Genomic DNA, 26,131 nt, shown 5'->3' with positions numbered 1-26,131 from the left:
TGGAGGTGTGTTTTGGGGCTTTACATATCATAAGGTGAACCTAAGGACGCATTTGGTCTTTTCCGAACATGTTCCTAAAGACATGCTTAAACTTGTCAGAATCAAAGGGTCTCTGTGTTTATGGTATCTCTTTACTTAAAATCTGGTTTCTAGGTATCCTGTCATCTAGGAATATTAATGACTATTAATGGCTAATGGTCCATAGTTACTGTCTCTGTTGATGGTGAGGGTTGATAGGGACTTCAATCCTCTTGGTTACTGTACTGTTGATACAAAACCCTTTTATGTACTATTGATAAGGACTCAAGCCTCAGTTTATCTGTTAATCCTTTTTAGCCTCCATCAGAATGAAGTTTGAATGACTACTGGGGCAGTAACTAGGATGGAGAGGGTATGACTGGGTAAAAATTTGTTAATCATTGAGGAAGAAGTTCAGATAGATTATCAACAGCCCTAAGAGTTCAGACCTTTCAGGGTATCAAGCAGAAGTATATAGCTGAAAGAGCTACATACACACACACACACACACACACACACACACACACGTGTGTGTGTGTGTGTGTGTGTGTGTGTGTGTGTGTGTATCTGACAGGTGGGAGGAGGTAGCCACACAGAGACAAGTTCAGACAGAATAGAATGGTATTTTCTTCCTTTCTGAGGAAGCACAATGCAATAGAATTTCCTGCTTTTCCTAAAAGATCCAGCAGTCTAGTGTGGGGAACACAATGTAATGGTCACCTTCCCAGGGAAGTCCAAGCTAGGGACTATATTTATAGTATTATATGTATAATTATGGTCACCAAAAGCCATTGAAAGCCAAAAGGTTCTTTACTCATCCATTCACACACAAATCTCAATAAAAGAGAATCATTCTTTGGAGATAAAGCCCATCCAATTAATCCAATCAAGATACAATGATTGTACTCAGGAGATCTTAAGTCTAACAAAATACAAAAATTATCTCTTTCAAATCATCAAGATAAAAATGTCAAATACATTAGGTGGAGTTTTCCTATTAATTTCTAAATTAAATGGACTTTCCCTAAAGGCAGGTTGTTGATTACTATAAATCATACTGGTTTCAAAAAGGCAAGTCTTTGTCTTTTTCTAGAAAGGAAAAAAAACCCTTTCCATTCTCCTAAATTCAATTCCTTTCCTGATGTTTTGAAGGTGTTAGATGAATTTATCAACCAGCCACTGCCAATAAGACTGCACAAGCAAAAGAAAGATTTTACTGACATTTATTCATTCAGAGGGAAGTCAGCACTAGATAATCACCTCTATAAAAATGTGTTTCCCACATAAATATTATAGTGTCTTAGATGACCTTTTTTTTCTCTTTGTGAAGCAATTGGGGTTAAGTGACTTGCCCAGGGTCACACAGCTAGTAAGTGTCAAGGGTCTGAGGCCAGATTTGAACTCAGGTACTCCTGAATCCAGGGCCAGTGCTCTATCCACTGCGCCACCTAGCTGCCCCCATAGTGTCTTTTAGAGAATTCAGTTGCATAAGCAATTCAAAGGGGAGGGTTCAGTAGACTTTTAGAGATAACAGGAGAAGATAAACATTATCCCTTGAGGAAAAACAGGAAACTAGTAGGTTAAAAAAAAACTGGAACTGTGGTTCAAGTCTCAAACTTGATTTCACAAATCAGCAGGGTACATGATGTGCTCACTGCAAGCAAATGGCATCAGGAAGTTCAAAATGGAGCCTCAGTCAAACTTTTTCTTATCACAAAGGCAAACTGAGATCTGAGGAAATCCTCTACTAGAATTTAGAGGAAACTTAAGTGACCAGACTGGAAGGACCAGGGCCAACACAACTGGCAAGCCTGCAGATTACTATTTTACAAAAAAGGAGAATTCCATTTTAACCACCAACAGTTTACTGCACTTCTCTTCAGGATATAATGCTTAATAACACAGAGCATACTCACATTGCTCTCACCTTGCTAAAATGTCACAGTCATTTTATTCCCTAATTTCCCAAGGACAATGGCAGAAATCACCAGAAGCAAGGAGACCACCTAGGATTCACCTTCTTCTGCATCATCCGATCCCATTTCAAGGAGCTCATTCCTGGTTCCAATCTTGCACAACTATTGACAAATGTCATGAGCTTGACCTGATTCAGACCAGTCCCTTGGTAGCTTAGATCTGAAATTACAATGAAGCATCCACTCAGAATCCACTTAACAGTTAACAAATAGAGATTTACTTAGCTATTACAGGGGAAGGACATTCAGAGCTGGCAGGGCAAGTTCATTGTTGGAGAATTTCCTCAACCTGGGTTCCTAGATTGCCCAGAGAAAATATCACTCACTTAGAAGATCTACTTGGCTAGAGATCAAATAAATAGAAAGGAAAAGAAATGTATTAGTGTACTTAGGGAGACTTCCTAGTCACAGCAACCTTCCCTCCCTCCCCACCCCCAATGTATATATTTGGTTTATATAACTCTTCTAGAGTATACAAACAATGACCAGCATTCTGCTATATTTAACTAGATCAGTTACTCTCCCACACAAGGAAAACTGATTAGTGGATTTATAGGTATGGGAAGCTCAACAGGTTGTTGTACAACCTACTTGCTCAAACTGTTAGTGTGGCTAGGAATCACCTCCCAGAGAAAAGAAAAAGGGTTGTCATTTTATTCACACAAAATGATGTGTCTTTTATCACTCCATGTCCTCCAGGCTAAAACACTGATTCAGTGGAGTATGACTTCCATTGTTACTCATGTTATTGAGCTGTGGTCACAAACCTGAGGAAGGAATAACAACTCCTGGGGGCCTGGATATTTTGTATCCCATGGAGCAGAAAGCTACAGTAGTGGTCCAAATCTCAGCCCCCTAATCAAAATAAATCTCAAAGATCCTTTTTTTTTTTTTGGCAGGACAATGAGGGTTAAGTGACTTGCCCAGGGGCACACAGTGTCAAGTGTCTGAGACTGGATTTGAACTCAGGTCCTCCTGAATCCAGAGCTGGTGCTTTATCTACTGTACTACCTAGCTGCCCTCAAAGACACTTTCAATATCTTTTAAGGAACTAGTTTAACTTGGGGGCGGGGGGGGGGGGGAGCTTAGAATATTGCTCCAACCATACTAAGAGAAGCAGGAAATCTGTACAAGTGACTCAAATGCAACCATAAGGAATTGTATTGTCCATCTCACTGTTACAGCTCAAAACATCTTAAATAATAAGAATGTCATAGTATAAAATAATGAGTATAAATTATCATGGCACTTTAAAGATATGCTCCTAAAATAACCATGACAAAGTGTTTTTGAAGAAACCAATTTTTATAGAGAAAGCAAAACTTAGTGGAAAATCAAGCTTTAATTTGTGTAGTCCATAAGCTGAGGTAGCATATTACAATAACTAGAGGGTTAATCTTGGAGTCAGAAAGACTTGGATTCAGTACTACTTTTGATACATCCTACCTATGTGACTGCCCACTCCCATCATGTTCTCTCCAAAGTCATCCTCAGGGAAATTTTTCAGAGACTATAATTTTTCATGTCTTGGAGCATATAACATCACTGGAACAATCATGGTATTAAAAAGAAAGTTCTTTGTTCCAATTAGGAGCATAGAGCTAATAAAATTACTTTGCAAATGATCACAGGTAATAAATTCAGCCTACTATCCTGTTCCATTCAGAACCCAATTTAGTCTCCATTTGTAGTGTTTTTGATAAATAAAGAGATTGCTAGAGATAAATAACAAATGGATAGATAAGGGGGAGAGACAGACAGACAGAGATACTAATGGATAATTTCTCTAGGTTGTCCATCCAGCTGTATATCAATTATTTTTTTATTCATATATTGTCAGACCAAACTCTTTTGAGTAGTTATGAATCTCATCCAAGAGACTCTGAAATGTTCCAGGGTTTAACTGAATCCATTCAGTGCCATCCACAAACAGGAAAATGATATAAAAAGAATATTTTCAATTTTGATTTTACATTGGATCTCCTCCATCACGGTAATGAAAACCTTTAGGGAACATACTTGTACCTGTTTTGTGGCTCACTTGATATTACTAATCAGGAATGTAACATGGTACATGTTTCAAACTGACTCACTCTTACATATGCTAACACCAATTACACTTTCACTTTTTAATCCATGAAACCAAATTTTCTTAATCAATCTATACAAACTGTGATGTTTAAAATCTGTTATGACTAAAATCTAATGTGTGGTTGCCTTAAATTAGAATCTTATAGCACCAGTCTTTGGGCATTAAGCATTTATTAAAGTATATTAGAAGTTAGCAAAAGAGAGAGAAAGAACACACAGAGTTCAGAAAGGAAAAGCCTAGCTACCCTGGCCCTGCAGCCGCCACTGAGACCTCCAACCAAAAGAAGGATGCCCCTGTTCTCCTAGAGCAGAAGCTCCCTGAGGGAACACAAGAGGGACGGTCCCCACACACAGCTCCAAACTAACTGGCTGGTAGCATTAATTGACATGACTTACAGGAGGTTCTATGAATAGATGTAACTTCCGGATGCTAGGCAACTTTTGGACGATAGTCACATGCTTTCTCCTCAGGGGGGTATTGCCCTGGTTCTCACAATGTCTTTCTCAGCAGGGGGGTGGCACCCTGATTCTCACAAAACAATATAAATATCAATCCCTCTAGAAACAAGACACTCACCTGATTCCTAAAGGTCAATTAATCAATCAAACTAGTATTGAGCAACTACTATTTGCCAGATACTGTGCAAAAGTCTGGAAATATGAAGAAAGATAAAAGAAAAGTAGTTCCTGCTCTTAAAGAGTTCACAATATAATTGGGGAGGCCACACACAACAACTATGGACAAACAAGATACAGACAAGATAAACTGGGAGTTGCCCAAAGAGGGAAATTAGGCAGTTTGGTACTTGAGCTAAGACTCCAAAGGAAGCCAGAAAACATAGGAAGTGGAGATGAGGAGGGAGAGTGTTCTAAGCATGAGAGACAGTCAATAAAAATGCTCAGAGTTAGGAGATGGAGTATTGTGTTTGATGAAGAGGAAGGAGGCTATTGTCACTGGATCAAAGAGCATGTGGTGGGAAATAAGGAAATAAGGTGTATAAGAAGACTGAAAAGATAGAAAAGGTCCAGGTTATGAAGGGCTTTGAAAGGCAAATAGGATTTTATATTTGATCTTATAAGTAGCAGGGAGTCACTGCAGTTTGTTGAATAGAGGGTATGACGTCAAATGCATTTAAGATCAATTTGACAGCTGATTGAAGAATGAGTTGGAATGGGGAGAAACTTGAGCCAGGGAGACCAATCAGCAGCTTACTGCAATAGTACAGGTGTGAACTTATGAAGGATAGTACCAGGGCAGTGACAGTGTCAGAGGAAAAAAGTGGGGAGAGCATGTGAAAAATGTTATGAAAGTAAAATCTCAGTAGCTCAGCACTAATTGAATATGAAAGGTGAGAGAGTAAAGAGACAAGTATGGAATTTAGGAAGAGAGGAGGGTTGGATCTGGGAAAGATAATGAGTTCAGTTTTGGACATAATTGAATGTAAGATATCTAGAGGAGATCCAGTTCAAAGTATCTAAAAGGTAGTTAGAGATGTGAGAGTATAGGTCTAGAGAGAGGTTAGGGTTGGCTGCATCCTATTAATTTTAGTATGTTGTTTCCCATTGCCACTTCCAGGTTCCTTCCCCACCTCTGTCACTCGGTGACCTTTCTTCCTTTGAAGTTTCATATTTAGGGGCAGCTAGGTGGCACAATGGATAGACCATTGGCCCTGAAGTTGGGAGGGTTTTGAGTTCTAAATTCTTCTCCCTCCCCTCTTCCTAAAATGGTAAGCAATTTAATGTAGGTTATATATGTGCTCTGCCTGTCTTATTTTTTTCTTTTCTTTTTTTTTTCTGCCTGTCTTATTAACAAAGGCTTATAGAGGTATAAATTTCCCCCCAACTACTGCTTTGGCTGCATCCTATTAATTTGGGTGTGTTATCTCCCTGTTATCATTATCATTAATGAAATATTTGATTGTTTTTATAATTTGTTCTTTGACCCACTCATTCTTAGGATTAAGTTATTTAGTTTCCAATTAATTTTTGATCTTTGCTTCAAAGGCCTTTTATTAATGTATGGGATAGGTGGACTTGAGTCAGTTCAGATTCTGAGGATGGGGGTCTGGAAAGTACCCAACCTCTAGTCCCTGTTATTGTTAGATTATTCTGTTCATGTTTAATTCCATTGCTAATAACAGAAATCATGTATTTTGCCTTACTGAACCTGATCTACCCTGATACCACCTCTTTCCCCTCCTTGCCTACATTCCAAACCCCCCAGTCCTTGTTATGGGTTAGTTATGCTATTGCTACAACACCCCTTACCACCCCTGCCCCCATCCCTTTGTTCTATGACCAGGCAGGAGAAGATGTCTCCTGCTAGTGCAGACCCCACCCAGATACTACCTCCCCCTTTTACATTCCTAAACCCTAAACCCTGGTACCAGCTCCTGGTACCATCACTCCCTTTTCCCCCTTGCCCCATCTCACACAAGTGGAGTGGTTTCACCCTTTCCCCCTCCTGTGGTTTTGCCTTTCCCCCTCCCCTTTCCCCCCAGCTCTCAGACATAGCTGAGCATGCATCCATACCCTGATCACAAGCTGAACATGGCTGAGACAGGATTGGATGTTAGATTGTGAGCTCACCCTGTGCACGAGGGGATCCCTCCCCTCAAAACTTCCATAAAAACCCAACTCATGACCCCATTAGTGCACTCCTCATCCCTTGCATGGGGTCACCCATTCTCATGAGAATGTAATAAATCTGCCTCTGCTCGACTTGATGGTCTCCTTGAGTTATTTGGGTAAACTGAGGCAATTTTTGTTGAATTATGGTCAGCAAAAGATGCACTTAATAGTTCTGTTTTTCTGCATTTGTTTCTGAGCTTTTTATGCCTTAATATATGTTCAATTTTCGTGAAGGTGGCATGCACAGCTGATAAATAAGTATAATCTTTTCTATTCCTATTCAGTATTCTCCAAAGGTCTATCATACCCAATTTTTCTAAAATTCTCTTCAGGTCTTTAGTTTCTTTTTTGTTGTTGTTTATTTTGGGGTCTACAAGAAGCAAATTGAGTTCTTTCACTATTAAAATTTTATTGTATTTTTCCATGTAACTCATTTAACTTTTCCTTTAAAATTTAGTTGTTATGCTATTTGGTGTCTATATGTCTAGTATTACTATCAGTTTATTGTCTATAGTTTTTTTCCCCAAGAAATTTGTTGTGTCTTTCAATTAGGACTATTTTTCCTGTTGCTTTGTCTGAGATCATAATTGATACCCTTGCCTTTTCTACTTTGACTGAAGCATAATAGATTCTGTTCCAGTCTTTTATTTTAACTCTGTGTATCTTTCTCAAATGTGTTTCTCTTAAATAATATACTGTGGTATTCTGGTTTCTAATCCATAATGCTATTTTCTTTTAATTTTATAGATGAGTTCATTCCATTTATATTCACTGTTATGAGTAGTAATTGTGCAATCCCCTCCATCCTATTCTCTTATATTTTTCCATTTCTTTGTTTACTATCCCTCCTTAAGTATTTTTTTGCTTTGGATTAATTCCTCCCTTAATCTCCCCTTCCTCTAATTTTCCCTTCTCTCCCTTCCTTCTTATTTTGCTGTTGAGTGAAATGTATTTCTGTATCCAAGTCTGAATATGCATATGTTTGCATGCATACATGTAGGTGTGTATCTGTATTCATCTTTCTCTGACCAGTTCTGAGGAGAGTGAGATACAAATGTCACCTGCTACATGCCACTCCCTCCTCCTTTTTTGTACAAATGCCTACTTGTGGACTTTGATTATATATAAAGATTTCTCCTAACTTTCTTTTTCTGTCCCCTCTAATGTATTCTGCTTCTCTTTTCTTTCCATTCTTCTTTTAAAATCATCAAGACCACTCCCAGAACCACTCCCAGCTAATTAGAATCCTTCTATAACCTCTAATGATGACAGTGTTTAGAAGGGACTCATCTTCCCATAGTAGAATGTAAGCTGTTCGTATTTATAGTTTAGCCCTTTATCGTTATTTATTTGTGTTTCCCTTAAGTACTGTGTTTGAATTTGAACATTTCTACACAGCTATGATTTTTTCCTTCAAGAATGCTTTGTAGCCCTCTATTTCTTTTTTTGTTGTTGTTGGGGGGTTTTTTGGGTTTTTTTTAGTGAGGCAATTGGGGTTAAGTGACTTGCCCAGGGTCACACAGCTAGTAAGTGTTAAGTGTCTGAGGCCGGATTTGAACTCAGGTACTCCTGACTCCAGGGCTGGTGCTTTATCCACTACGACACCTAGCTGCCCTGTAGCCCTCTATTTCAATAAAAGCCATTTTCCTCCATTGGATTATACTTATTTTTTGTGGATGGAGCAGCTAGGTGGTGCAGTGGATAAAGCACTGACCCTGAAGTCAGGAGGACCTGAGTTCAAAGCTGACCTCAAACACTTACTATCTATGTGATCCTGAGCAAGTCATTTAACCCCAATTCCCTTAAACATCCAGAGCCATCTCCAGTCTTCCTGGCTCTGGAGGAGAAAGTAAGGTTGGTGACCCTTGCATAGCCCTCCCTCACTTAAATCTATTTCAGTGCAAGTCATGACATCACCCTGTCATTGTTCTCTTTGGGAATGAAGGACAAACAATGAGTTTTGCTGAACAAATTATTCTTAGCTTTATTCTTTGTCTTCTGGAATATTATGTTTCAAGTTCTCCATTCCTTTACAAGGCTGGGTACCAAATTGTGTATGATGCTGACTGTATGTAGGCTGTTGGAACTTGAATTCTTTCTTGGTTGCTTCTTGCAGTAATTTGTCTTTGACCTGGAACTTCAGGATTTGAGCTATCATGTTCCTGGTTTGGGGATTCTCAGTTTGTTTGTTTGTTTTTTTAATGGAATCATTGGCTTCTATTTAGTGCATTTTAATTTTCAAAGAGTCAAATACTTTCCTTTCTTTTCTCTTCTCTCCCTTTTTCTATACCCTTCCCTGTATGCAGGTGCTCTGTCCAAATGAATACAAATTTGTCTACAGAAACCTCACAACATTTCTTGGGGTTTACCTGCAAGATATCTTTTAGGCACCACTCCTTACACCTAACACACACACACACACACACACACACACACACACACACACACACACACACACACCATCTATCTTTTTTTAAAATCTAAGTAAAAGAGGCCTTTCTTTGCCTCAAGCAAACTGAGACCTGGGAAAGGCCAAGGTCTTCTAGTGAATCAGGGGGCCATCTCCAGTTGTCCTGATATATTGCAAGTCATGACATCACTTCACCAATGTCATGGTCCTTTTAGAGAATGAAGGACAAACAACAACCAACATTCTGTGAGTAACAGCTCTCCCACTGGGGACCCAACTGGCTTGCTCCAGTTGGGCAATGCAGCTATTTCCTTTCTTTTTCCCTTTTTCTCCCTCTCCTCTCCTCTCCTCTCATTTATAAAATGGGGATGATAATATTACTTACCACCTAGGGTTGTAGCATGAATCAAATGAGTTAATATATATAATATATATATAAATGTAATAGCCAAGCATATGTATGTATGCATGCATGCATGCATGCATGCGTGTATTATGTAGACATATAAAATACATACATATATTCATATATAATTTTTATATGTCATGAGTCAAAATCTCAATGTATGTCCAAAACTCCATTTTACATCTTCTGGCCATTTTTCTCCATGGGAATAACTACACAGTTGCTATTTGTAAAATCCTATTTTGTTTAAGAATCTATCTTTTTGCATCACAAACTACAATTCAATTCAATTCACAAAACATTTTTGTTTGTTCGTTTTTTTGGTGAGGCAGTTGGGGTTAAGTGACTTGCCCAGGGTCACACAGCTAGTAGGTGTCAAGTGTTTGAGGCCGGATTTGAACTTAGGTCCTCCTGAATCCAGGACTGGTGCTCTATCCATTGCGCCACCTAGCTGCCCCCACAAAACATTTATTAAGCACATGTTATGCTCAAAGCATTGTCCAAAGTCCTCAAGATACAAAATCAAAAAGGAAATGGTCCTTCCCCAAAAAAGCTTACATTCTATGGGAGGATCATTCAACAGTCAATCAACAACAAGAATTTGTTAAATACCGACTATATGCTAGACACTTTGCAGGGGCTACAACTACAAAGAAATAAACCTTCCCTTCCCTGGGGAGCTTAGTATTGGTCCTCTTCAAGAACAAAGGGTTGGGGCAACTAGGTGGCACAGTGGATAGAGCGCCAGCCCTGGAGTCAGGAGGACCTGAGTTCAAATCCAGCCTCAAACACTTGACATAGTAGCTGTGTGACCCTGGGCAAGTCACTTAATCCCAATTTCCTCACCAAAAAACACCAAACAAGAACAAAGGGTCGACAATAATAATAACATACTCTCTAATGGAGGACAAATCAAGCATATATAAGTATGAAAACAATAAATACAAATATATATTTTAATACAAGATTGTTAGGTATAGAGGGCACTAGCCTTTGGGGAAATCAGGAAAAGCTTCATTTAGTGATTGAAGGAAGAGAGGAATTCTGTGAGATAGAATTGAAGAAGGAGTGCATTCTAGGTATAACCATCAGGTGTCACTGTAAATCAAGGTCTGACTGTAAGGGCTTTCCTTTCCAGAGTAGGGATTTGAAAACTATAGACCAGGTTCAGTGATACCTACTTCTTCCACTGGAGAGAGGGTTCTCATGAAATTAGAAGACTCCTTTCACTTTCTAAGTTTCTGCCTTAACCATTCCTCCCTTTCCTTTGATATTGGAAAAACTTCAAAGTCAAATTTCTCTGGATCCACTGTAATTTTTTTGGTATTCACTGTCATCACTTAACTCCTTCCTCTTACATGCCTCTGCACAAGCCTCACAGAAGATCAGAGTGTGCAAACATTGATTTGCAGCTTGTTTTCAGGAATATTCTAATATAATGAATAGACTGAACTAGGTTCCACTTAGAGTTCACCTCTAGCATGCATGTTGCCTGAGAATGGCCACCTTCACCAGGCTTGCTGCAGAAGTTTGTTCCTTCTCTGTCTCTGTCTCTCTGTCTCTTTGTCTCTTTCTCTGTCTCTCTTAATTTTAATTTGTTTTTTGTTTTTTTGTTTGTTTGTTTGTTTTGGCAGGGCAATGAGGGTTAAGTGACTTGCCCAAGGTCACACAGCTAGTTGTGTCAAGTGTCTGAGGCTGGATTTGAACTCAGGTACTCCTGAATCCAGGGCCGGTGCTTTATCCACTAAGCCACCTAGCTGTCCTCTGTCTCTCTTTCTTTATGACACTGTTACTGTATCAGTTTGCAATGGTCTTGATTCATTTTTTCTCTATTACTTTTCCAATGGGATTGTTATTCCCCAAGGTATTCTCCTTCAAAAGTTTTCTTGCAGATTTTTGCCTTAAACTAAGTGGTGCAGTGGAGAGAGCTCCTGAACTAGAAGCAAGACCTAAGTTCAAATCCAGTCACAGACACTAACTGTGTGACCCTATGCAAGTCATTTAGCCTTGTTTGTCTCAGTTTCCTCATCTGTAAAATGAGCTGAAGAAGGAAATGGCAAGATACTCCAGTATCTTTGAGAAGAAAACTAAAATATCACAAGGAGGGTTTTTTGCAACTAAGTGGTGCAGTAGCTAAAGCAGACCTGGAATCAGTAAGACTTATCTCTGTAAGTTAAAAATCCAGCTTCAGACACTTACTAGCTGTGTGACACTGGACATTTAACCATGTTTGCCTCAGTTTCCTCATCTGTAAAATGACCTGGAGAAGGAAATGACAAACCAGTCCAGTACCTTTCTCAAGAAAATCCCAAATGGGGTCATGAAGAGTTAGACATGACCGAAACAAATGAACATTGTCTTCTTTCCTTAGTCCATGTATTACCACAGGCTTTTGAGATATTTGCAAATTGGGCCTCCCAATAGGAATCCTTCTTGCATTCAATGATATTTATTTCCATTTTGTATACCAGCAATTCCTCAAAAACCTGGTAGGTTCTGCATAGGTCCCCCAATACATTCCTTTCAATATTATTATGTTTTACTCTCCATATCTTACTGTTCCTCCCTCTGCTATTTTTGGTAAGCTACAATTCACACAAATTACAAAGAGAGTTGGCCTTCATGCACTGAAATGTTGATTCCAAGAATATGGAATATGCTTGCCTTGGTGTTTTATTATGGTCAAAATCTTTTTCATGTTTTGGAAACAGGTTCACTATGTAATGATTGAGTTAGCAAATATCCTATAAGTCAATAGTTCTCAAAGACTTATGGTAGTTACTGAAATCCTTTCAGAAAATACACAAGGTCAGAACTATTTTGATAACAATACAAAGAGGCAGAGTCAAGATAGCAGAATGAGAGGAAACATTAGAGTCTAGGTGCCCCCACCCCATAACTTCTTCCTTTTTTTTTTTTTTTTTTTTTTTAGTGAGGCAATTGGGGTTAAGTGACTTGCCCAGAGTCACACAGCTAGTAAGTGTTAAGTGTCTGAGGCCAGATTTGAACTCAGGTAGTCCTGACTCCAAGGCCGGTGCTCTATCCACTGCGCCACCTAGCTGCCCCACCCCATAACTTCTTGACAAAGATCTAAAGAATACACCAGACTGAATTCTGATTGGGAAAGGCAAGAAGTCACAGTGAGTCATCTATTCAGCCCAGTGAAGCTTAGGGAGAAGACAGAAAGGTCTGTGAATATTGGAAATGGAATCTGGTCAGAAGTACAAGAATGGCATGGCAGGGAAAGTCAACCATGGCAGTATACCAGGGCAGGAAGCACTTGGGCAGAAAGAGATCTCAGGGAATCCCTGAGCCAGCACTAAGTGCAGGAAATGGTACCATCTGACAGCTCTGTCATCCACTAACCAATTCTGGGTCACATATCCAGGGTAGAAAGAAATAGGTGTGAGCATTACTTGTAGCTCTGTACTGTGCATGGAAAAAGTTCCAGGAGGAAATTATAGCTATATGGGTGGCTCTGATCTCAGTAGCAGAGTACAACATACTAAACCAAAGAAGAGCCAGCATGTCAGTGCTTCTGAACATTAGAGTCTCAGCAAGCCAATAGCATATTCAAGAGTTTAAGCAGGAGGCAGAGTCAAGATAGTGGAGAAACCCTAGGAAATTTCCTAAAGTCTCCCTAGTTTCCCTCAAAACAATGTTAAATCAAGCCTCTAAATGAATTCTAGAACAACAGATCCCACAAAAAAGATGGAGTAAAACAATTTTCCAGCCCAAGATAACTTAGAAAGACGTTAGGAAAGGTCTGTCTCATTTGGGTAAAAAGGGAGCATAGCCCAGCACAGGTGGTGTCCAGATAAGTCAGGGGGTGTTCTTAGCCACAACATAGATCAGCAACTGTGTTTTTTAAAATAAATTGTTCGGGGGCAGCTAGGTGGCACAGTGGATGAAGCACCAGCCCTGGATTCAGGAGGACCTGAGTTCAAATCTGGCCTCAGACACCTGACACTTACTAGCTGTGTGACCCCGGACAAGTCACTTAACCCTCATTGCCCCGCAAAAATAAATAAATAAATAAACAAACAAACAAATAAATAAATAAAATGGTTATTGCTATATATTGGTTTGGGGTAAGCATATTATGATTTTTATTGATATTATATATTATAGCAGTATTGGCATGTGTCTCCCTAACTTTTCATGATCTCAAACCACATGGTAGATAGAGCAAGGAGAGAGTTTCAGCATGGCAGTTAGCATGAGCAGGAGAAAAGCCCCAAAAGACCCATGTGTCTCCCAGAGAGATAGCACATGGTTTCAAGGAGACCCAAAAGAGTTCAGAAGACCTACACTGTCTGGAGGGCTCCTGGCCTCTTCCAAGGGGATAAAAAAGAGGATAAAACTCTTTTGATAGAGGAAGGTCATTATACATTGATCAAAGCTAATTAACTAGCATCATTCAATTACATTTATTGACATGATTTGAGGGGGAGTCTACTAAAATGAACTCTATAGATTACATCAGGGAAAGGTATGAAAAGGACTTCAATGAAGTTGCTCAAGGCAAAATCCATTATCTAGGTGTTGTTTAATTCCATCAGTCTTTCACTGAACTAGACAAAAGAGTCTGTCTATTTCTTTTGTTCCCTTGGGTTTGTCCCAGTCAAGAACTGAACTTTCTGGAGTGGCCTTGGGGGGATGGGGGGTGGGGAATAGGTTTGAGAAAGTGATCTCTGGAGTCTGGAGAAAACAATATGGGAATTTTTCTATGACTACTCATGTATAACTTATTTTGAATTGCTTGAGTTTTTCTGGGTGGGGGGTGGGAATGGAGGGGGGAGAAAATTGTTGCTAAAATTTTGTTTTTACATATATTTTGGAAAATAAAATTCTATTCCAAAAAAAAAATTATTAAGCCTCAAAGAGGAATATGAATTGGTCTCAAGCCCAAAAAGTCCTCTTAGAAGAATTCCAAAAGAATTTTTGTTTGTTTGTTTGTTTTAGTAAGGCAAGTGGGGTTAAGTGACTTGCCCAGGGTCACACAGCTAGTAAGTGTTAAGTGTCTGAGGCCAGATTTGAACTCAGGTACTCCTGAATCCAGGGCCAGTGCTCTATCCACTGAGCCATCTAGCTGCCCCCAAAAGGATTTTAAAAATCAAATAAGAAAGGCAGAAGAAAAATTGGGGGAAAAAATGAGAGTTATTCAAGAGAATCATGAAAAAAGAATCATCAACTTGGAAAAGGAAGTGCAAAAATTGACTGAAGAAAACAACTCCTTAAAAAATAGAACTGGGAGGGCAGCTAGGTGGTGCAGTGGATAGAGCACCAGCCCTGGAGTCAGGAGGACCTGAGTTCAAATCCGGCCTCAGACACTTAACACTTGCTAGCTGTGTGACCCTGGGCAAGTCACTTAACCCCAATTGCCTCACTAAATTTAAAAAAAAAATAGAATTGGCCAAATGGGAGGGGAAAAATCCACTAAAGAAAACAACTCCTTAAAAAGTAGAATTGTCCAAATGGAAAAGGAGCTATAAAAGCTAACTGAAGAAAATGATTCCTTAAAAATTAGAATTGGGCAAGTGGAAGCTAATGATTCTATGAGATATTAAGAATCAGTCAAACAAAATCAAAAGAATGAAAAAATAGAAGAAAATGTAATATACCTCATTGGAAAAACAACTGACCTGGAAAATAGATCCAGGAGAGATAATTTAAGAATTATTGGACTACCTGAAAACCACAACCATAAAAATAGCCTGGACAAGATCCTCCAAAATATTATCAATGAAAACTGCCCTGATATTCTCGAATCGGAGGGTAGAATAGCAATTTATTTTTTTTAATTTTTTAAATTTTTTTTTAGTAAGGCAACTGGGGTTAAGTGACTTGCCCAGGGTCACACAGCTAGTAAGTGTTAAGTGTCTGAGGCCAGATTCAAACTCAGGTACTCCTGAATCCAGGGCTGGTGCTCTATCCACTGCGCCATCTAGCTGCCCCTTAGAATAGCAATTTAAAGAATCCAACAATCACCTCCTGAAAGAGATCCCAAAATGAAAATTCCAAAGAATATTGTAGCCAAATTCCAGAACTATCAGGTCAAGGAGAAAATACTGCAAGCAACCAGAAAGAAACAACTCAAATATCAAGGAGTCTCAGTCAGGATTACACAGGACTTTTACATTAAAGGATCAGAGAGCTTGGAGTATGATATTCTGGAAGGCAAATGAGCTTGGATTACAATCAAGAATCAACTACCTAGCAAAATTGAGCATAATTTTTTTGGGGGGGGAGGCAGGAAATGGCCATTCAATGAAATAGGAGACTTTCAAATTTTCCTAATGAAAAGACAGAAAATTTGATCTTCAAAATAAGACTCAAGAGAAAAAAAAAGTAAACAGAAAAGAAAAAAAAAACCCATGTTATTCAATAAGGTTACATTATTTACATCCCTACATGGGAATATGATACCTGTAACTCTTAAGAACTGTATCTCTATTTGTATACATAGCCAGAGGATGTGGGTATAAATTGTCTTTGATGTGATGTTACAAAAAAAATTAAGGGGTGAAAAATAGGATTATACTGAGGGAAGAAGAAAGAAGGAGGCAGAATGAGGTAAATTGTATCACATGAAGAGGTACAAAAAAACCTATTTCAGTAGACAGAAAGAAGGGAAAGGGCTGAGCATTGTTTGAACCTTGCTCTCATTGTATTTGGCTCAGAAGGAGTAAGAAACACTCATTTGGGTACACAAATCTATCTTACCTTATAGAGAAGTAGAAGGAAAAAGGGGAAATAAAAGGAGTGAGGCTGATAGAAGGGAGGGCAGACTGAGGGAGTGGTCAGAAGCAAAACACTGGTGAGAAGGGACAGGGTGAAAGGAAAGAGAGAAAAATATAAACAGGTGAAAAATAGGATGGAGGTAAATACACAGTTAGTAATCATAACTTTGAATGCCATTGGGATGAACTCTCCCATAAAATGGAAGCAAATAGCAGACTGGATTAAAAAACCAGAATTCTGCAATATATTGTTTACAAAAAATACATTTGAAGCAGAGAGTTACACAGAGTTAAAATAAAGGGCTGGAACAGAATATATTATGCTTCAGCTGAAGTTTTTAAAAAAGCAGTTAAAAAAAAGTTTTAAAAAATCATGACTTCATACAAAACAGAAGGAAAAATAGATCTAATTAAAAGAGACAAGGAAGAAAACTAGATCTGGCTAAAGGTACCGTAGACAAGGAGGTAATATCAATACTAAATTTATATATGCACCCAATGGTATAGCATCCATAATTCTAAAGAAGTTAAATAATTTATAGGAGGAAATAGACAGTAAAACTGTGTTATTGGGGGATTTCAACCCCTCAGAACTAGATAATTATAACCACAAAATAAAAAAGAAAAGTTAAGGAGGTAAATAGAATCTTAGAAAAGTTAGATATAAAAGACCTCTAGAGAAAATTGAATGGGTATAGAAAGAGTTTAAGCAGCAGTATACCGAAATTTCAAACAGAAACAAACCAAGAAACCCAAACCTGGGTGAGGAACATGAAGAATTCAAAACAGGGGGAAAGAGAACAGTCTTCCCCTCCCACACACACTACTTTGCTAGCACTTAAAGTGGGGTATCACTTGATACCCCAGCTGGAGGTATCAAAATTGCAGGAGGACATAAGAGGACATAAGTTCAGGCCAAATATACCTTCCCCCTTCTGGGAAAGTATGCATAACTCAGCACTAACATCAAGTTCAAAGTCAAGAAGTAGGTTGGAAAAATGAGCAAAGAAAAAAAATCTGACCATAAAAAGTTATTGTGGTAACAGGGAAGTTCAAGACACTAACACAGAAAAAAATAATTACTTAAAAACTTCTCCAAGCAAAGCTTCAAAGGAAAATACAGTATGGACACCTGACCAACACGAGTTCCCAGAAGAGAGAAAGTAAGTACTAAAAATGATGTTAAAGACTAAATGATGGAGGCAGTTAGGTGGCACAGTGGATATAGCACAGGTCCTGGAGTCAGGAGAACCTGAGTTCAAATTCATCTTCAGACACTTGATCCTTACTAGCTGTGTGACCCTGGGCAAGTCACTTAACCCCAGTTGCCTCACTAAAAAAAAAAAAAACCCAGACTAAATGAGAGAGGTAGAAGAAAGAATGGGAGGAAAGGCAAGTACTAGGGAAGAAAGCTATAAATAGAGAATCAATAGCTTAGGAAAAGAAGTACAAAACCTCATTGAAGAAAATGACTCCTTGAAAATTAGAAATGGTCAAATGAAAGCTAATGACTACACGTACAATCAAGATATAATAAAACAAAATCAAAAGACTGAAAAAACAAGAAAAAATATGAAATATCCCAAAAGAGAAAACAACTGGCTTACAAAACAGATTAAGGAGAAATAATTTAAGAATTTCAGGACTACCTGAAAGCCATGAACAAAAAAGAAAGAGCATAAATATTTAGGAAATGTAGGCAATGTAAAAACAAAATATGTCAATAGAATTTATTTTTTTAAAAGATGAGTTCAAGTCCTGTCTATAGCTCTGTTACTATGGAAAAGTCACTGAAGCTCAGTGCTTTAGATTGCCAGTTATAGCAGTAATAATCTAAATGGAATGAGGGAGTTACCACACCAGGAGTAATAAAAATCCTAGACCTGAATAAAAAATGCTTAATATGGGGGCAGCTAGGTGGCGCAGTGGATAGAGCACCGGCCCTGGAGTCAGGAGTACCTGAGTTCAAATCCGGCCTCAGACACTTAACACTTACTAGCTGTGTGACCCTGGGCAAGTCACTTAACCCCAATTGCCTCCCTTAAAAAAAATGCTAAATATGTTATTAATAATTTCTTCGTATTAATAACATAGTTGTTGAAATATTACATTTCACCCCTTTGAATTTATATTTTTCCCCATTCACTCAATCATAAAAAGCAAATAGTGGATTAATCACATTGAAGCATAAATTATCATGTGAATTAAGCTAAGTATACATTTTACATAAAATGTCTCCTATTTATTCCCATTTTATAGTTTCTGTCACTTAACATCCATCACATATGATTTGATTTTGAAGGTAATGACATTTAGGTCCGTTGGATTTATTTCCAGGGAAATTTCATCAATTAGTCTTAAGGGACTGAAGTTTCTGGAACTCTGATTCTTGTCTTTAAGTTTCTGTCCTTTGAGAATATATGTGTCACAAACAAGTATTTATATAAGGAAGATTGGACTTGACCTCGGAGTCATCATTTCCTCTGCAGGAAATGGGTGCGGTGAGGGTCCTGTTTTGTAGGAAGCTTCTAAAAAGGAGGGAGCAGTGACAAAGCAAGGAAACTTGTACATTTGCATACTAAATTAGATACTTACCCCCTCCTCTCATTTCCCCTTGAAACTCGGGGCACTATCTTTTTCACCACGTATTGGATTAGAGTCACTTGGGTACTGCCAACTAAGACTCAGTAATTTAACAGCAACTACTATTGGGGAATCAAGGCTCTTAGACCAAGTGGGAGGTAGATCCTTAGCCCAAAGCAAACTTCCTATCAGCCATTCAGGCAGGGAGCTGACAGAACAATGAGTGGGATCTGAACTTTTATCTGAAGAAACGAGGAGGATGTGGAAGCACAGGAGAATTGGATCAGAATAGGAGCCAGAGCTGAACCAAGCATGTGAAGAGTACAGATAAGACAGTCAGAATTGTTTCAAAAAACCTCAGTGGTTAATAAGAGGGCAAGGGATAATTCCAAATCCTTAATATATCATCTGTACATATCATCACTTAAAGTTGCTATACCCAAGAGAAATACCAGTTGCACAATCCTTTTTTAAATCTTTTGATGAGTTGTAAGAGCAAGTAGTACAGGAATGTCCCTGAGGTACTTTGAAAAAGTGGAATAGTCTTTGGGAGATGGTTTTGAGACAACTAGACAAAATGCTCTGGAGTAAAAAGTTTGATAGTTTCTTTACAATTTTATTTTCCTGTTAAATAATACCATGTGGCTATAGAAGAGTTCATTGCCTTTGAATCATCAACATAGTGTTGAAAGAGAGCTAGAAATTTCTCAGACTAACAGGGATAGGGATTCTGGAGCTATAAATTCTCTTATTTTTATAATCCCAAACAATAATTGTGTGTCATATCCTTCACTCATTTAGAACCTTAGTCAGCAATTATTTCTCTATCCAGGTCTTTTAAGCTAAGCTTTTGTTGGGGTTGAGCCACTGAAGATCTTTTGTGCCTACATCAAAACTGGAGAAATACCACATTGATGGCTGAAGTGGCATGCTAACTGGTGGGCAAAACCATAAACTATACTCCTTTGCTGATATATGGTTTAGTCATATTCTTCTGTGAGCTACTTATCATTACTTTAGCACCTCAAGTGTCACCTAGAATACACTCACCAGGTACACATACAGTCCTCACAAAAGTTCCAGAAATATGATGTCATTTGTACTTTAGTCTTATAATTCTGCTGTGTAATGCAAAAAACTTTTATATAGCAACATTCTTCTCAGAAGTTTAAACAAGAATTGGGTTCCTTATTCTTCACTATAAGCATACTAAGTTGACAAAATACATACCGGTATCCGGAACATCTTTTTTTTTTTTTTTTGGTGAGGCAATTGGGATTAAGTGACTTGCCCAGGGTCACACAGCCAGTAAGTGTCAAGTGTCTGAGGCCATATTTGAACTCATGTCCTCCTGAATCCAGGGCCGGTGCTTTGTCTGCTGCGCCACCTAGCTGCCTCTATCCAGAACATCTTTATTTTTTAATCCTGCCCCATTTCACTATTATTAAATTATATGAAGACAATCACAATAAAACTCTGTGCCTAATTCTTCCTCCAACCTATATCAAACCAATTTGCTATTATAGAGACAAAGATTGTCAAAGATCTATACAGGGGTAACTCTTAAGGGGTGTCACTGTTACTTTTCCTTAGGTAAGAATAGCTTTACCCTGCTCTGGCTAGGTGTAATGCCACTCAATGAGTGCCTCAAGAGTAAAATGAGGTGCATAGTTCTAAACCAGGAGGAAGGAGAAAGGGAGTGAGCCAAGGCAGAGGGGGGAAGTACACAGGGCTAATAATTCCCTCAATTCCCTAAAACCACTTCTGAGTCTCTCTCTTTTCTTCTTCCTACTCTACAACAATTTCTCATTTCCCACTCAGAGAGCAATGGAAGAAACACAGATCAAGTGGTCATAGAGACTAACAGTTTGGGAATTATTATTCTTTTGTCAAATCATGCACAAAGAAAGACTATATGAGGATATCAGAGAAAAGGATCCAGGCAGAGACGAAAAATCATATGCAGATAGTTTAAGCCACATTAAAAATACAGAGGGGTGGGGGAAGCAATTTCTTAAAAACAGAGAAGTTCTAATCCAATACATAATTTGAGGTTCTGTGAATTGTGAAATGACCCTATAGACAGTATTATGAGTATTCTCCCTCACATTTCACTCCTGAAATCATAAATAACAGGTTCCACTAAAGTGCAAACACAAACAAACCTAGGCATTAATAAGGGCATCAAGAATTCAAACACATTCTCTCTTCCATTTTCTTCCTTTTTTATTTATAACGAACTGTTTAAACAGTTCTCTTTAAACAGACTTTTTAAAACAGGCTTTTGTCCCTTTAAGAGAAAAGGCATGGTTATTTCTAACCATATAATTTTACAACATTCTAGAGTTGTAAAGACACATATCTTCATTTTTAAGTCTGTTTTATTACATCTATAAAGAGTAAACTACCAATGATCATTCCTTGGATTAAAATGTACTGGTACTTTTAGAGTGCTTTGATTGGTTGTAGGATAGGGACAGAGTGAAAGTAGGACAGAGTTTCAGCTGCACAAATGAACAATGAGACCTACTCCTCTTCCTGTAACCACCATCATCCTGATGGAGAAACAACAAAATAAACAGAGACAGAAAAGGCTCTGTGCTTATGCTTAGCATCAGATTCCATGGTATCCAATGTGCTGGGAATGGTAAGTGGAACCAGAGTTCTCCTAATAGTCTAAAATAACAGCTCTTGTCTAGGTTGCCTTTGTGCCGACTCTTTCCTATTGTACAAGTGAAAACTCTTCCTGTTCCCTCTTGTGGAACTTTTATTTTCTTATGTCTGGGAAACCTGGGGTCAGAAAATGACAGAGGGAGCAAATTAGCTCTTATGCTTCTAGGGCTCAAAAAAAAGCATGTCTATTGTTTGTTTGTTTGTTTGTTTGTGGTATGACGGGAGAGGTGACGTTGAGATCTTCCAGTTGGATAAATCAGATGTTGAGGAAATGTGGCCCGACATGACTCATTTTCTCTGGTACAGCCTTAAGATAAGGGAGAATTTCCAATCTTATTTTTGAAAGTGCAGTAGCTATAAGCCATTCTGAAATGTTTACAATATTGTACTTTATTTTGATTGACAGAGTGAATCATCTTGTAATAGCATGCAAATAGATACACCTTTCAGATTTATGCAATGGTATTCAGCATATAAAACAGCCAGATTTAGAAATTATGCCTTTAATTACTCACCTAGATTTACATGTGTTAAACTCAAGGTACATTTTGCTTTGCAGGGCTGGGAGGGAATTCAGAGATCATTGCTCCTGACCACCTCATTTTACATATGAGGAAACTAATGATGTAGAACAGAAGTGATTTGTCTAAGGTCACATAGACCTTAAGTGATAGATCCACAATTCGAACCCAGACTCTATAACTTCAAATCTTGTATACTTTCCTCTGTATAGCATCATACTACCTATTTTTTTTCTGAGACATTTTTTTTTTGTGAAGCACAAAATAAAATTATTTAGAATTGAGCTGATAAACTTAATCAATGTACACAATCAAAACAAATTTCCAGGGTCAGAGCAACACAATTTAACTGCCTGGTATAATCAAATAAACTAAATATATTTATTTTACTTTATACCATAAAGACCTAGTTGGATCTGGATTTAAGTGGGTTTAAAAGTTCCTGAAAGTATTTATTCCTCCAATTCTATGAAGAGGAATTTGTGGCAAACTGCATTTAGCATTAGAAGATAAAGGTTCAAATCTTTGCTTCTATGATATCCATGGTTCTGTGATGTTGCTTTAAATAATTTTACTTTTATTTTTTATTTTTTTGCAGACCAGGTAATCAGATATTAACAACAACAACAACAACAAAAAACCAAATTTAACTATGTACAAATGGTATGGTGGTAAGGGAACAATTTTGTAATGACCTAATTGCTAGTAAAAGTAAGCTAACAAAACAGCGGGAGAAACAATGTCCATCTGCTTCCCTCACCCCAGGGGCCAAGTCAGATTTGAAGTCCTTCAGGATAGATGCAGGGATTCTGATCCAATCCAAACAAGTCTTAGTTTATTCTCAGTCTAGATGTTAACTTGATTCCATATCCATTCTGGTTTGCTTTTTGGTAACAAACTTAGAGATAAGGAGAGCAGATATTATTCTACCCTACAGTAAATAGGAATCTCCAAGATAGCATAAAGCTGTTCTGATTTCCCCAAAGGTCCTCTGAAATGGAGTTGACATCGGACTAAATTCTTCCCAATGTCTCTGGAATTTCCCCAAAAGTGAACTGATTTCTGCCAAACAAGAAGTATTAGGGACATTATAATCCTTTTTTTTTTTTTTTGGCGGGGCAATGAGCGTTAAGTGCCTTGCCCAGTGTCACACAGCTAGTGTCAAGTGTCTGAGGCCGGATTTTAACTCAGGTCCTCCTGACTCCAGAGCTGGTGCTTTATCCACTGTGCCACGTAGCTGCCCCCAGGGGCATTATAATCCTAATACTTATCTATTCAGGTTTGCCAGATAGTAATATTCCCATAACACTGTTGTTCAGTCCTTTCAGTCTTGTGCCCGCCCATTTGGCATTTTCTTGACAAAGATACTGGAATGGCTTGCCATTTCCTTCTCTAGATCATTTTACAAGTGAGGAAACTGAGGCAAATAGGGTAAAGTAACTTGCCCAGAATCACACAGCTAGTAAGTGTCTGAGGCTGGATTTAAACTTTGGTCTTCCTGACTCTAGGCCTGGCTCTTTATCTACTTCACCACCTACCTGCTCTATTCATAATATTAGCAGCCTTTATTTCTGTGCAGTTTATTATATTCAGCGAATTTAATGAAGAAATTCAGTTTTGGGACCCATATGATACCTAAATAATGTCTTTGGCAGGAAGAACAATTAGTAAGTAATCAATTATGAAATCACAGTTCTTGTCCTCACTGATCATTTTTTATGATAAGGGACTTTTATCAAAAGGGACCTTTATCAAAGCCATCAATGTCCATTAGATGTGTCTCAATCTTCACACTTGAATTTCATAAGGGGGACAAAATAAGAAAAAGTGTACTTAGAGAAAGCCAGTTTCTTTCAATCAAGTGGCAAAATGGAAAGCAAATAGACTCTTTTTTTGTGGGGCAATGGGGGTTAAGTGACTTGCCCAGGGTCATACAGCTAGTAAGTGTCAAGTGTCTGAGGCCGGATTTGAACTCAGGTACTCCTGAATCCAGGGCCGGTGCTTTATCCACTGCCCTACCTAGCCACCCCCGCAAATAGACTCTTAATGAACAAGGATTGGTAAAGCAGATTCATCTCTCCCTAGAAAGAGAATGAAAGGGTGAGGGGAAGAGACAGAAAATGGAAAGGTAGACTTCAGCAGAACTCTACACAGCTCAGGCATAGCTCCTACATTGCTCTACCTGGTTTCTCCTCACCTCTGATCACATAATGCCAGTGGTAAAGACACACAAAGTGCTAGATTTGGACTGTGGGCACCTGTATTCTAAATCTGGTTCTGTCAGCTGTGTAAAGTCAGAAAAGTTGCTTAACCTCTTAAAGTCCCAGTTTCTTCATCTATAATGAAGGATTTCTAGATCTAAACCTATGATCTTCATTTCCTATAGGTGATTGAAGTCTTCCATCCACCATTATGGTTGCATTCTCCTTTCTTCATGTCTTTTGTGGTAGCATTGAAACTTTGGGGATACTGATGTCTCAAATGTAGTCACAGTCCCTTTAGTCTTTGAGTCAGGAAACACTACAGATTTCCGTACTGAATGGCAATCATCCATCTCTAGTGTCTACTCCAATACCTTAGTTATTTTCAAAAGGGGTGCTATACTTGGTGTTATTTGATTATTTTCTCTGCTAACTTCATAATTAATGGCATCTTATCTATTTCTTTGAAGTATTCTTTTTAAAAAATGTAAATCACTTACAAAGGAAGATTATAAGTACCTATCACTGGAGTTCTTTCTTTTTTTATCAGATCATGTATTTATTGTGCTTTTATATAAAAAATTAGGGATAGAAGAAGTACTGAGATAATGTACCACCTAGTTCTCTGTCCCTGCTTAGTATTCCAATCAGATAATGTATATTGATTTTGTTTCCTTTAAAGTAGATTTTTTAGCTATATTTTGTTTTCCTATTACTTACCTTTAATATATCTTTTTTTAATTAATAAAGTATTTTTTCCCGTTACATGTAAAGATAGTTCTCAACTTTTGTTTATACAAGCTTTACAATTTCAGATTTTTCTCCCTCCCTCCCCTCCCTCCCCCCTCCCCTAGACAGCAGGTAATCTGATATGGTTATACACACACACACACACACACACACACACACACACACACACATATATATACACATAATAACATTAATCCTCTTTCTGCATTAGTCATGTTATAAGAGAAAAAATCAGAGCAATGATGAAAAACCTCAAAATAGAAAAAAACAACAGCACCAAAAACAAAAGAAATAGTATGGTTCATTCAACATCTATACTCCACAGTTCTTTTTTTTTTTTCTTGGATTTGGAGATCCTCTTCTATCATGAGTTCCCTGGAACTCTTCTGTACCATTGCATTGGTGAGAAGAATATAGTCCATCACAGTAGATCAACACTCAATGTTGATGATACTGTGTACAATGTTCTTCTGGTTCTGCTCATCTCACTCATCATCAGCCCACGCAAGACCCTTATCACTGGAGCTCTTTTTTAAAAAATCTACTCAGTTTTAATTTCGTTATGTTTTTATTTTTTTAATTTATTATCTGTTTATCTTGAACATTCTTTTCTTTTTGAATTTTGAGTTCCAAATTTTCTCCCTCCCTCCCTCCCAAGCTCTACCCTACCCATGGAGAAGGCAAGCAATATGCTGTCAATTATATGCATGAAATCATACAAAATACATTTGTATATTAGCCACATTGGAAAAAACAATAAAAGTGAGAAATATACTTCAATTTTCACTCAGAGTTCATCAGCTATCTCTGTGGAATTATATAGCATTTTTCCATCATGAGTCTTTTGGAATTGTCTTGGTTCATTGTATTGATCAGAGTAGCCAAGTCTTTCACAGTTGATCATCATTTCAACATTGCTGTTAGTGTACACAGTGATCTCTCAGTTTTTCTTTTTTTATCTTAATAGAATTTTATTTTTTCCAATTACATGTAAAGATAGTTTTCAACATTCATTTTTATAAGATTTTTAATTCCAATTTTTCTCCCTCCTTCCCCTTCCCTTCCCCCTCCCAAGATGACAAGCAATCTGATATAGATTATATATGTACATTCATATTAAACATATTT

General features: G+C 38.0%; 1 protein-coding gene across 2 annotated transcripts in view; it reads left to right on the top strand.

The window, feature by feature from the left end:
- Positions 1–26,131, top strand: part of PDE9A (phosphodiesterase 9A) — a 171,630-nt gene that overhangs the window by 50,711 nt on the left and 94,788 nt on the right. The window contains exon 1 of one of the 2 annotated variants that reach the window (XM_043995794.1): positions 21,358–21,505. The exons of the other annotated variant lie outside the window; for it this stretch is intronic. Within the exon in view, the coding sequence (XP_043851729.1) occupies positions 21,463–21,505 (43 nt within the window). The 5' untranslated portion in view covers positions 21,358–21,462. Of the gene's footprint in view, positions 1–21,357; positions 21,506–26,131 lie in introns of those variants that run through there. 2 annotated transcript variants of the gene reach the window in all.

Source organism: Dromiciops gliroides, chromosome 3 (assembly GCF_019393635.1).
Source record: "Dromiciops gliroides isolate mDroGli1 chromosome 3, mDroGli1.pri, whole genome shotgun sequence".
In the NCBI taxonomy this organism is placed as follows: domain Eukaryota; kingdom Metazoa; phylum Chordata; class Mammalia; order Microbiotheria; family Microbiotheriidae; genus Dromiciops; species Dromiciops gliroides.
Note: the sequence above shows the minus strand (reverse complement) of the source record. Positions and strands in the feature narration are given on the sequence as shown.